General features: G+C 43.0%; 1 protein-coding gene across 2 annotated transcripts; it reads right to left on the bottom strand.

Moving 5' to 3' along the window:
• Positions 1-74: 74 nt before the first annotated feature.
• LOC118363528 (cytochrome c oxidase assembly protein COX18, mitochondrial) lies at positions 75-10140 on the bottom strand. Of its 2 annotated transcripts, none has more exons than XM_035744478.2 (7): positions 9986-10140; positions 4529-4967; positions 3388-3488; positions 2882-3048; positions 2641-2756; positions 1820-1927; positions 75-864 (listed from the first exon to the last, which is right to left on the bottom strand). In XM_035744478.2, exons 2-7 carry the CDS (start codon positions 4955-4957, stop codon positions 697-699), a joined length of 1089 nt encoding a protein of 362 aa, XP_035600371.1. In that variant the 5' UTR covers positions 4958-4967; positions 9986-10140; the 3' UTR covers positions 75-696. The 2 variants fall into 2 exon arrangements, with proteins under 2 accessions (XP_035600371.1, XP_035600370.2); XM_035744477.2 differs by lacking the exon at positions 9986-10140 and adding an exon at positions 5175-5289.
• Between the last annotated feature and the right edge of the window lie 2730 nt (positions 10141-12870).

The raw sequence follows: 12870 nt of genomic DNA, 5'->3' as shown, positions 1-12870 counted from the left end.
CCATGTCTCCATCTAAGTTAAGGTCTAAATCCCCATTATACATTTACTTACTTTGCAATTAACCAAATGCCACATTTAATACTAAATGTTTTATTTTACTGATGTAACTTCACTCAATTACTTCAATTTTGAGCACATCTGATGTCATCAATTTCTGGATCACAATAAAATTCACAAAATAACAAACCTTTCATGCAATTTACATTGGAAGTTCAAAGTACAAATGTAGTATCCATTGATCATCCATGACTGTGGTCCTTATCTTAAATACGTACATTTCTTGCATGTCATTTGCCAGTTAGTCTTCAATCACAACACCAAGTTATCCTGGGTAGAACAGGGAGTGGCTACCTTTCAAAGTAAACCTGCATGTACATGCTACAGTATATACCAGTCACAAACAGATCTTGACACTGACTTGGTTTGTCAGACATGGACGTGTTGGATACTCCATGTCCACAAGGTCTGATTCTCTCTGATGGACCGTGGTCCACTCTAGATCTTAGTTTAGTGGTCACCAACCCTGGTCCTGGAGAGATACATGGTGTACAGTGCAGGTGTTTGTTCCAACCCAGCGCTAACACACGTAATTCTTCAACTCATCGTGAAGATTGACTGAATCAGGGGAAGGGGCTATGGCATTGACATGATTGGGGGCTACAGTCTCTTTCCCTACTATCAGATGGAAAACCTCTTTCACTTGATGTATTTGGAGACAAAGGAAGAAGCGATGTCCCTGTAAGGCGTGTCCGAGTCGGAGCGCGTGGGGGGGATGCGGCACAGCCTCCGGAAGCGAGGCGAGCACAGGAGCAGGTTGTGGCCCAGTCCCACACAACTGGAGCTTAGCCAGTACAGAGCCATGGACTGGGGAAGAAAGAGGAAGGGAGAAAGAGAGCGTTCAGCAGAGACAAATAAGCAAAGTTGAATTCCATGCATAGCCGTAAAATGTAATTCAACCGAAAGCTTTGAGGTGTATACGGTTAGCCCTTCATAATTATATCTGAAAAAGCATTACCAAACATCACCTTGCTAAAATATATCTAACTAAACCAAAGATCGTGAAGAGCTTCTGATTTTTTTTCAGTCTCCCTTTGCAGCATTTCACAAGGCCTACTCTCACGTGGACCAGTCCGTTTTGGGTTCCTCTTCGGCAGTTTCTTATGCAACTACGATGGTGCTCCGAGGGAGACACAACAAACATTACGCTCCAGATTATCCAATCAGATTGAGGGGGGGGCTAGATTGGGAGGCTGCATCAGTGTATCTGGGAAAGATAGGAACAAGAGAGGGCTTTCAAAGCCAGATGGGGGTCTTCAGGGACAAACAGGGTTTGTCTGTGGCAACATCTGCCCAACTGTAGAGTGTACAGAGTGTGTATGTGTCTTTTGCACAGTGTCCCAGATAAGCGGGACGTCCTGTGCATGGGTCTGTGGACTTGGTGGAACTATCACCAAAGTCGGGGAGAAAACATCCTCAGTGTTTTTTCTGCTATCACCATTTAGGTGGCCTCCTAAACAAAGTGTTCGTCTCATCCATCCCTTATGTAATGTGATGGGTGGATAGGCGCACGGGGCAATGGAGGTTATGCCTGTCTGGGCAAGAGGGAGACAGAGGTGTGGCTGAAGTCTTTTGTTTCAGCGCTAGTGGGAGGGTGTTGCCATAGGGATGGCTAGTGAAATGTGCTAGCTGTCTTAATTTACAGGGGGAAAGTGATGTGGCATGTTTAACAGCTTTTGTGAGGACATGTCATTGAAGGACAAATGGTTTGTGGTTGCGTGTGCTGACACATACAAGCATGCAGACACACACACACACTCACGGAGGGCACGGTGGCAGCTATGGGTATCATCAGCAGAGAGATCCCTCTGATAAAGTTGGTCACATACTTCTGGAACTTGGACGCTTCCATCCTCCGCAGAGCAAATACCTGACAACACAAATAAACTAGACTGAAGGGAAACATTCGAGGTGAAAATCTCGACATTCTCATTGCTACTTCCCCATAGTCAGATTAACTCATGGGGACCATTTTTATGTTTCTGCATCCAGTATGAAGGAAGTTAGGTAGTTTCACAAGCCAATGCTAACTAGTGTTAGCACAATGACTAGATGTCTATGGGATCTACTAGCTTGCTAGCAGTTACCATAGACTTCGTCATTGCACTAATGCTAGTCAGCAACTTCCTTCTTGCTGGACACCGAGACATACAAATGGTATCCACGAGTTCATCTGACTCTGGGGAAGTAGATAAAGGGCTTCATGGCCAAAATCCTGAAGTATCCCTTTAAATCAAAAACAGATGTGACTATCACAAAACTAGTCCGAACCAAGCGAGCAACTCACATCACTATCTTTTTTGCGTCCCAGTAGATAATCTACGATAGTATGTTCTGTCCTAGCCTACATTTGAGTATTTCATTACACCAAAACCTGACACTCCACTCCACCCCCTGAAATCTATTGAGTTGAACACAGGTCTATCTGAAAGCGTGTTAGGTGAGGAGTGTCCTCTTGTAAAAACTGCCACAGGGTCTGAATACTAGGTGGATCAAAGCTTTCATCTAAAAGGTTTCCCTATTGTGTGTAATGGAATGGAGGTGTTGCTCAAGCCGGGTGTGTTAGTTCGACCAGGGCCTCACCTCTGTGATGAGCAGGTTGATGAGGCCCAGAGAGACAGGCATGATCCAGGTAGAGTCAGGCAATGTCAGGTCGGAGAACCATAGAGTTCCCCCTACTGCCAGCTCTGTCTGCAACGCTGAAAACAAAAATCATATGAAATATTCCATTCTAAACTTAAAGCAAAATAAATGTGATTATGGAGCTTGTAGAAGATACAACAGACGATTGTGATTCAAATCCATGGTGAGTGTGGAGGTTTACCAGTGGCAGCATCAGACACCCCCAGGCTCAGGTTACGCAGGGCCAGGGAGAGGCATACCCACATGGGCAGCTGCACCCATACCAGCAGACTGGCCTTGAAGGGGTGGCAGTTATCCCTCACGTACAGCTCAGACACTATCCTCTTCAGGTTCTTCTTGAATTGGTATCTAATGGGACACAAAAGGAACCCAAATGCCAGGCCATTAAGGAAGTTCCATTTTTAATGTCACTACTTTTAAAACCGCATAGCTGACTTTGGAAACCTGATACAGTGTAATATCAGTTGAACAACATGGAACTTTCCCATGGAAGTTCTAAAAAGTTAACTGTCATACACCATTACATTGACAGATAAGACCAAGAGAGCACTTTTCTTTGAAGAAAATCTCAAACTGCATGGAAGTGTGTTGTGTTTTGGTTAATATTTATAGACTGTGGTTTCGGAGTTGGTGCCAAGCTCCCAGAGGAAGCCCTCCAGGAGCCCAGGTCAAAGGTCAATTATTCACCGGCAGTGTTTTTCCGTCCAGCCCTTCTCTTTGGCCTGCACCGAGATCTCGTAGCGCAGCCTCTTAGCCAGCTCCGCTATTTCCACTTGCAGGGCTTCAACCTAGCTGGAGGCAAAGAGGAGCATGGGGGTTAACTTTGATTCAACATGAACTCCCCCTGAAATGTAGCCAAAAGTTCTAAATTACACAGCCCACATTAGTAACCCAAAACTGGACATGGGTCGTAGAGGGAATCAGGCTGGCCAGAGAGCCTGGTCACAAAGGACCACTCTCTGAGTTATGACAACAAAACATTCAAGTTCTCAAAGTCCTCCAACAGTCCGGGACCTTGATGTATTACAGCCAAATATCAAAGTCAAAAAGCTGTTTTTCTCATGATTACTCATCATGTAGGACATTCATAGGCTTGAGTAGAATGCTGGAGGCCTGTGGGAGCGATATGCTGACCCTTGCTCTCACACAGTGGGAGAGAGAGCAGCACTAGGGAGGGAAAGAAAGGTAGGACGATGACACTGGGGGAAAAAAAACTGGAAAAAGAAACAACCGACAGCTGAGGAGGAGTGGGAAAGAATGCTTAATAAAGGCCAAGGGCTTAGCAATGTTTGCACAGTCACAGAGAAACATTGGCTGACTTTAAATTGCCTGTCGTAGTCCCCCAGAATGTGTGTAAACATCTTCAAGTTTCAAGTGCAATAGTGAATAAGCAGCAGAGAACATCTTCCCATTGTGACTATATCATGTTCCACAGCCCACTTGTTTCACACAACAATATGGATGAGAACTTCAAATCCTGTTTCTGCACATTTACATATCAAATGATACATTACTCCAGTGGTGCATCTCAACAGTCTAACATAGCTTCCTCATCTCTTTTCCTTGACCTGCACCCATATGTATTTACAAAATAGGTGAAACCAATGGTCGACGCTTCCTGGATATTCGCTTTCAACTTGCCAGTTTCTTGCACATCTCTGCAGACGAAGGAAATAAGACGAGGAAGAATGCCACTTGACTTTAGACTATAGAGATGCACACCCAAGGGCTTCTCAATCTCAACTCTGCCCATTAGGACCAGTGTGGGCTGAAAGAAAAAGAAAAAAAACACTACAATATTATGCTGGGTTCTTGATGCAACACAGACCTTTGCTATGATGACCGCCTGGTAGGCTCCAAGTGGCAGTGTGACAACTGTCCTCAGGGCCACAGTGGTGCATACGATACTGGCCCACCATGGTAGACCTGTGGTCTGATGGACAGAGATCAGTAGCTGCTCAGTCAGATGGACAGGGGTAGAGTCTGCTAGGCTCTCATACCAGCCTGTACTGCTGGTTGTAGATGCTGGTCTACATGGCTGAAAGCATAAAGTTGATTTGAGAGGCAGACTAAGACGGAGGCGTGGTAATGTGGCTACCCGAAGAGGGACGTGGCTGCGGTATGTTTTGTGGTGGTCACAGGCAAAGGGAGCGTGGGAGATGCTTCGAATGGGAGGTTTGGGTGACAGGTGGCTGATTTGATGTAATATCCACAGTGAGCCAGGTCTCACGTTCATGGTCATCTTCAGACACAGCATTGTCACAAATCTGTAGAGGAGAGGACAATTTTTAAGACGTAGGCATGGGCAAAATAAGTTGCACAATAGTATGTAAATCAATCACCATTGGCACATTTTGATTTAGCCTAGCTAGCAGCAATGACTGGCCCTTCTGTAAGGGAGACATACACGCCACCTAGCTAGCTAGGTCAATGGACATTGGAACTTTTTCGCTTTGCAGTAAGTTTTCCATTACTTTAGGGCAGGTATTCCCAAACTGGGGTACAGAATGCCATCAATACATTTGGGTAAGGTTTTTTTTCTCGCCCGAGTATCCTCGTCCCACTGCCAAAAATAAAATGAAACCATCTAGTGTTCAGCGAAATAACAACACAATGTCAAATACAGGTAGCCTCGTCAAATAATTAACATCCAATCACATTAACCATTACTCTCTCGCGGGAATTCCACTAACTGTCCGTATGTAGCCAAATGTAGTTGCTGCTCATTCAGTTTGCTTGAAAATTGATTTTTAAAAAAAAGTAAGGCCCGCATCCATAGAGACACATACCAGCTCTAATGGTAGTATTGCTACTACCAGCAGTACTACACCTGTCGACGACAAGTCGTTCTGCTTCCATGAGCACATTCAATACTAGCATCAGTAATTGTACATTTGTTGTTAGCCCAGCTAGCATGGACACTGACAATTGTGAATCTAATGCAGCCGAAGAGCTACTTCCCCCTTACCCGGGAAAGCACCGAACAGACGGGGGCGTTGGACCATCGAAGAGGTACAAATATGATGAGAACTACATTGATTTGGTGTTCACTTATATTGGGAGTAGTGCCTTTCCTCAGCCAGTGTGTTATATATGCAAAAGTACTATTTCACAACTCGATGAAACCTTCACTCTTGCGCAGACATTTAAAAACAAAACATGCCAATTTGGAAAATAAGCCACAGGAGTTTTTTGATCAAGAATTAAGATGAGTTTTGAGTGGTAAGACATGTATAAAGGCAACAAATACCATTAATAAGAAGAGGCTAGAAGCGTCATATGGTGAGCTACCGAGTGGCTAGGACAGACGAGCCCCATGCTATTGTGGAGGACTTAATTCTAATAATATGCCATTTAGCAGACGCTTTTATCCAAAGCGACTTACAGTCATGTGTGCATACATTCTACGTATGGGTGGTCCCGGGGATCGAACCCACTACCCTGGCGTTACAAGCGCCATGCTCTACCAACTGAGCTACAGAAGGACCACGAGAGAGCCATTCTTCCTGCTGCCACGGATATGGTTGGGACAATGCTGGGGGAAAAGGTAGAAAAAAAACTATACAGACAATGCCTTCAAACAACACTGTTTCATGATGCATCAGTGACATGGCAGGAGATGTTTTGAAACAATTCACATATAAGCCAGTGAATTATATGCGTTATAGCTGGAAGAGTCAACAGACGTGGCTGGCCTGGCGCAGCTCCTGGTATATGTCCGTTAACGTTTATAGGGTGGTCAATTAAGGAAGACATCCTCTTCTGCAAACCACTGGAAAACAGGAGAGCATATTTTTAAAGTACTGGACAGCTTTGTGTCATCAAATGGACTTTGGTGGTCAAGATGTGTTGGTATCTGTACTGATGGCGCAAAAGCCATGACAGGAAGACATAGTGGAGGGGGAACTCGCATGCAAGCAGTTGCTCCCGACGCCACTTGGGTAAACTGCAGCATCCACCTGAGAGGCTCTTGCTGCCAAGGGAATGCTTGGCAGTTTGCAATACTATATTCAATGTGCGGGACAAAATCAAGGCTATGATTAAGAAGTTGGAGCTCTTCTCTGTCTGCTTTCACAAGGACAACACACAGGTTTTATATGTATAATTTTTTTGTGTGCAAATGAACTCAAGCTTACGGACAATGTCAAATGTGATATAGCAGGCCTCCCGAGTGCATCGGAGTGCTAGCTGTGCCACTAGAGATTCTGGGTTCGAGTCCAGGCTCTGTCGCAGCCAGCCGCGACCGGGAGACCCATTCCTCCGACACATTGGTGCGCCTGGCTTCTGGATTAAGTGGGCATTGTGTCAAGAAACAGCGAGGCTTGGTTGGGTTGTGTTTCGGAGGACGCATGGCTCTCGACTTTTGCCTCTCCCGAGTCCGTACGAGAGTTGCAGCGATGAGACAAGACTATAACTACCAATTGGATACCACGGAATTGAGGAGAAAAATGTGTCATTTAAAAAAATGAAAATTGTGATATAGCGAAACAACGAAATGAGTTGGGTGCACAATTGCGCAGGTCCTTTCCCGAAACGGATGACACAAACAACTGGATTCGCTATCCACCTACCGATATCTGAACAAGAGAGCCTCATCGAAATTGCAACAAGCGGTTCTGTGAAAATGTAATTTAATTAGAAGCCACTGGCAGATTTCCTGATTGGGCTGTGCTCATAGTATCCTGCCTTGGCAAATCGAACTGTTAAGACACTGATGCCCTTTGCAACCATGTACCTGTGAGAGTGGATTCTCAGCCCTCACGAGAACTAAATACAGGCACAGACTGTGTGTGGAAAATTATTTAAGACTGAGACTTTCTCCAATACAACATTGCAGAGATATGTGCATCCTTTCAAGCACACCCTTCTCATTAACCTGTGGAGAGTTCTTCACAATTTTCGATGAACAAATAAGGTTTTATATGTAAAATGGTTAAATAATGAACAAAATGATTGATTATTGTATTATTATTTGTGCCCTGGTCCTATAAGAGCTCTGTCACATCCCACGAGCCGGGTTGTAACAAAAACTCACACTCATTCTTATGTTTAATAAATGTATCGTTATAGTGTGTGTGGCATGCATACAATGATGTAAAAAAAACAACATTGGAGAGTGTGCTGAACCTGGTGCTAGAGGGGGTACACAGCTGGAGGTTGAATGTTTGAAGGGGTACGGGCTATAAAACATTTTGGAACCACTGCTTTAGGGGAATAGGAACGACTCAAGAACGCTGTTGTAAGCAAGCAGCAAGGTTATCTTACAACTAAAAACCTCTTTGTAGCTAGTAGATCATGTACTGTACTAGCCCTTGATCATGACTCTCAGTTCCATTACACATAAGAGTCATTGGACGAAGGCGTCTTCTGTACGGGGGAGTTTTGTCGAGAGCCCGCCGCTCGGTCTGAACATTAACACGCATCACTTGCGTTACGGTTTCGGAAGCATAAGGACCTTCTGTGTCTTATCTGATAATAATAATCAATAAAAAAGGTTACATTGATACACACCTTTATAGGGTTAGTGAATTCCCACACAGCCATCCATATCTCTATGTTAGTGTTTATTGAAAACCTCCCTTAGCGGAGTTGCCAACAACGGGGTGCATCCGGTTTTCAGGGATACAGCTAATTCAACATAGCTTCCTTTTCTGCTGAAGTGGGAACTCTGCTCAGGCATATTTTCAAGCCTGCTACGTTAGGTTAAACAGAGAGGAAGAAGCGAGGGACAACTGGGGCCAAAATCCCTTCTCCAGCAGGTGGTGTTTTTTTCATGTTTTTCACTCACCAAGCAAGGAGTTTTGGTATAGAGCTCAATAAGTGTGTTGAATTTGGTTAACAAAAAATGTTTGTGTGGCATATTTGATCGAGTATTAGGTTCGTAATGATTAGGTTGTTACAAGTGTACTGAAAGGAGTACCCACTTTATATCAGTTGTCACTGGTCCCCACGGCCAAAGTCATAAGCCAGTCACAGCCAAAGCCATTTCTACAATTTTAAACCTAACCACACAGCTAGCCTTCAATGAATGTTTACGATAGCCAATTTCAAATGTGTGTTTGTGGGAACTAGCGGAAAAAGTTGTACCTTTTGTTAACACGCATATCTGCATACCACCTGATCTTGTCCCCCTACCGACTGCCTTTCCTTTTTGAAGATGTTTCTTTTCATTGTTAGAGCGACAACTAGAGTATCTGGTCAATATAATGGATTGTGGGTTAATGAAATTATAAACTAGGTGGTTCGAGCCCTGAATGCCGATTGGCCGACAGCCGTGTTAAATCAGACCTCACCTTGATGTATCTTGCATAAGAACAGTCCTTAGCAGTGGTACATTGGCCATATACCACAACCCCAGTACCTTCTTGCTTAAATACACACTACCTGTACTTACTACCTATCTGCGTCTCCTAACACCTACCTGTGTGTAAACTTTAAGAACTATGCCAAAAGAAAAACGTTGTCACTGAAAAATACATTTGGCTGCAACTGTTAACAGTGTACAGTATGTTTATTTTGCATTTGTGAAATTATGTTGATGTGATATGAACGTAAAAGGAATTATGTTTCTAGAACACTACCGCAATTGAGAATCAATCGATTCATGTTTAAATGGCGTATTTGACTGTTTTGATTTCCAGAGCCAATTCACCTTTAAACATGATGTAAGGTCATTGGATCATAAGGAGTAACGTTAGGCTCATTTAGTCCATTGTGGGGCTAGTACTGCACATAAGCTATCTAATGTGAATTGATTCTCGATTGCGACATGGTTCTAGAAACAAAGCATTTTACTTGTATCACATCAATCATATACACTAATCAAAATACACTTAACGGGCTTTATCACAGTTGCAGTTGACACTTTTTCATGGACAACACTTTCTGGCGGCCTTCAGGTACACACAGGTGTTTGGAGCATGTTAGATAGCTAATTCATAAGCACAGGTGGTCCATCTGTCTTCCATAAACACGGGCTACAGCATGGAGATATGGCCATGTAGGAAACCTAACCTTATAAAAGGTGTGTATCAATTGAACGTTTTGTTTTTTTGAAAATGGTTTCTCGCTGATATGGAAGATAAAGGTCCTCATGCTTCCAAAACGCAAGCGATGCGAGTTAAATGTTCGGACCGAGAGACGGGGCTTTTAACAAAACATCCCGTACAGAAGACACCTTCGTCCAATGACTCTTGTGTAATGGAACTACGAGTCATGAGGCTAGTCAGTGACATGCAATTAGCTAGTTATAGCATGTAGTTCGGACAAAATAATACATTCTCACCTTCGTTCCACTTGCAGAAACTAATATTTAAACGTCTGTCCCAAATCTATGCATTACAATGCCGCACGCTAAATCTAGTATTAATTTATGATTTCACCTCCAGCTGCCAAACGTGTCGAGGAAATATGACGTCTGGAAAACAGTTAATACGTCTGTGAGAGGCTAGAGCATTAGCACCACCTTGTGGAGAAGAATATGTATGCCCTGATACCTGCAATTGATCATGAAGGAATGCGTATTTAATTTTTTTTTTTAAACCTTTAACTTCTAGGCAAGTCAGTTAACAACAAATTATTATTTATAACGATAACGTTGCCCGTTAATGTATTAGGATACTTAGGCTATTTTTATTTTGTATTTATTATGGATCTCCATTAGCTACTTTTCCTGTGGTCCAGCAAAATATAAGGCAGTATATACAATTTTAAAAATATTACAATACATTCACAGATTTCACAACACACTGTGTGCCCTCAGGCCCTTACTCCAGAACTACCACATATCTACAGTACAAAATCCATATGTAAAGTTCGTATGTTATCGTGTGTGTATGCATGTGCCTGTGCCTATGTTTGTGTTGCTTCACAGCCCCCACTGTTCCGTAAGGTGTTTTTTTGTTGTTGTCTGTTTTTTCAATCTAATTGTACTGCCTGAATGAGTTACTTGATGTGGAATAGTCTATGGCTCTATGTCATGGCTCTACATAGTCATGGCTCTATTTAGTACTGTGCACCTTCCATAATCTGTTCTAGACTTGTGGACTGTGAAGAGACCTCTTGTGGCATGTCTTGTGGGGTATGCATGGGTGTCCGAGCTGTGCGCCAGTAGTTCAAACAGACAGCTTGGTGCATTCAACAATACAAGTAGTGATGAAGTCAATCTCTCTCCCACTTTGAGCCAGGAGAGATTGACATGCATATTATTAATATTAGCTCTCTGTGTACATCCAAGGGCCAGCTGTACTGCCATGTTCTGAACCAATTGCAATTTTCCTAAGTCCTTTTTTGTGGGACCTGATCACACGACTGAACAGTAGTCCAGGTGCGACAAAACTAGGGCCTGTAGGATCTGCTTTGTTGAAAGTGCTGTTAAGAAGATAGAGCAGTGCTTTATTATGGACATACTTCTCCCCATCTTAGCTACTGTTGTTTTGACCATGACCATTTACAATCCAGGGTAACTTCAAGCATTTTAGTCACCTCAACTTGCTCAAGTTCAACATTATTTATAAAATATTTAGTTGAGGTTTAGGGTTTAGTGAATGATTTTTCCCAAACACAATGCTTTTGGGTTTTGAAATATTTAGGAATAACTTATTCCTAGCCACCCACTCTGAAACTAACTGCAACTATTTGTTAAGTGTTGCAGTCATTTCAGTCACTGTAGTAGCTGACTTATTGTGTTGAGTCATCCACATACATAGACACTCTGGCTTTACTCAAAGCCAGTGGCAATTCATTAGTAAAGATTGAAAAAAGTAATGGGCCTAGACAGCTGCCTTGGGGAATTATGTTGGAGAAGCTTACATAAAAAAAAAAACACCCTCTGTCTTCTTTTAGACAGGTAACTCTTTATCCACAATATAGCAAGGGGTGTAAAGCCGTAACACATACGTTATGCCAGCAGCAGACAATGATCGATAATGTCCAAGAGCGCACTGAAGTCTAACAAAACAGCCCCCACAATCTTTTTATCATCAATTTCTCTCATCCAATCATCAGTCATTTGTGTAGGTGCCGTGCTTGTTGAATGTCCTTCTCTATAAGCATGCTGGAAGTTTGTTGTCAATTGGTTTACTGTAAAATAGCATTGCATCTGGTCAAAGACAATTTTTGCCAGAAGTTTACTAATGGTTGGTAACAGGCTGATTGGTTGGCTATTTGAGCCAGTAAAGGGGGCTTTACTATTCTTAGGTAGCGGAATGACTTTTGCTTCCCACCAACACTGGGGGCACACACATTCTAGTAGGCTTAAATAGAAAATATGGCAAATAGGAGTGGCAATATCGTTCGCTATTATCTTCAGTAATTTTCCATCCAAGTTGCCAGACCCCGGTGGCTTGTCATTGTTGATTGACAACAATATGACAACAATATTTTTTTCACCTCTTCCACACTAACTTTACGGAATTCAAAATTACAATGCTTGTCTTTCATAATTTGGTCAGATATACTTGGATGTGTAGTGTCAGCATTTGTTGCTGGCATGTCATGCCTAAGTTTGCTACTCTTGCTAAATAGGGTGAGCTTCACACAGTGGACTTCCTCCTGGGGCACACTGGCTTAGTGCTAACAGTATAAATCTGGTTCATAGGCACAGGATGACTGCATACAATAGCTGTAGGATCAGTAGAGGCATTCAGGGCAGTTAAAGGGACATAGATGAGGTTACTTACATTGTGTCTACTGACACCCCTGGTGTAATGTACATTTGCTGAATCATTATGACAACTCTGCATCACAATGGTAGGGATTAGCTGAGCTGGGCTTGGGTCATTGATAAGTCATTGTCTCAACGCAGCCTTATAGTGCTGTGAAAGGATCCAGGATCCCACATGATTTGGTTGGATCCCATCCTCCTTATAAAACGTGTTTTGTTTCCAAAATGTATTGAAATCTAATAAGTGGGACCGTGGTTGCAATCCTTGGCCATACGAGTGAACCCACTTGGCACAGATGTCAATTCAATGTCTATTCCACATCGGTTCAATGTGGTTTCCTGTAAATGACGTGGAAACAACGTTGATTCTACAAGTGTGTGCCCAGTGGGTCTTTTTCTCATGCAGGGTTCTGGACACTGTGTACTGTAGAAGGATATTGAAATAAACTTGGCTCATGTTTTTAGTTTTACTTAAACAATGAATTGTGACCAACACGAAACACAGC

This window comes from Oncorhynchus keta, chromosome 30, assembly GCF_023373465.1.
Source record: "Oncorhynchus keta strain PuntledgeMale-10-30-2019 chromosome 30, Oket_V2, whole genome shotgun sequence".
Classification (NCBI taxonomy): Eukaryota; Metazoa; Chordata; class Actinopteri; order Salmoniformes; family Salmonidae; genus Oncorhynchus; species Oncorhynchus keta.
The sequence above is the reverse complement of the archived record's forward strand: the minus strand, read 5'-3'. Positions and strand labels throughout refer to the sequence as shown.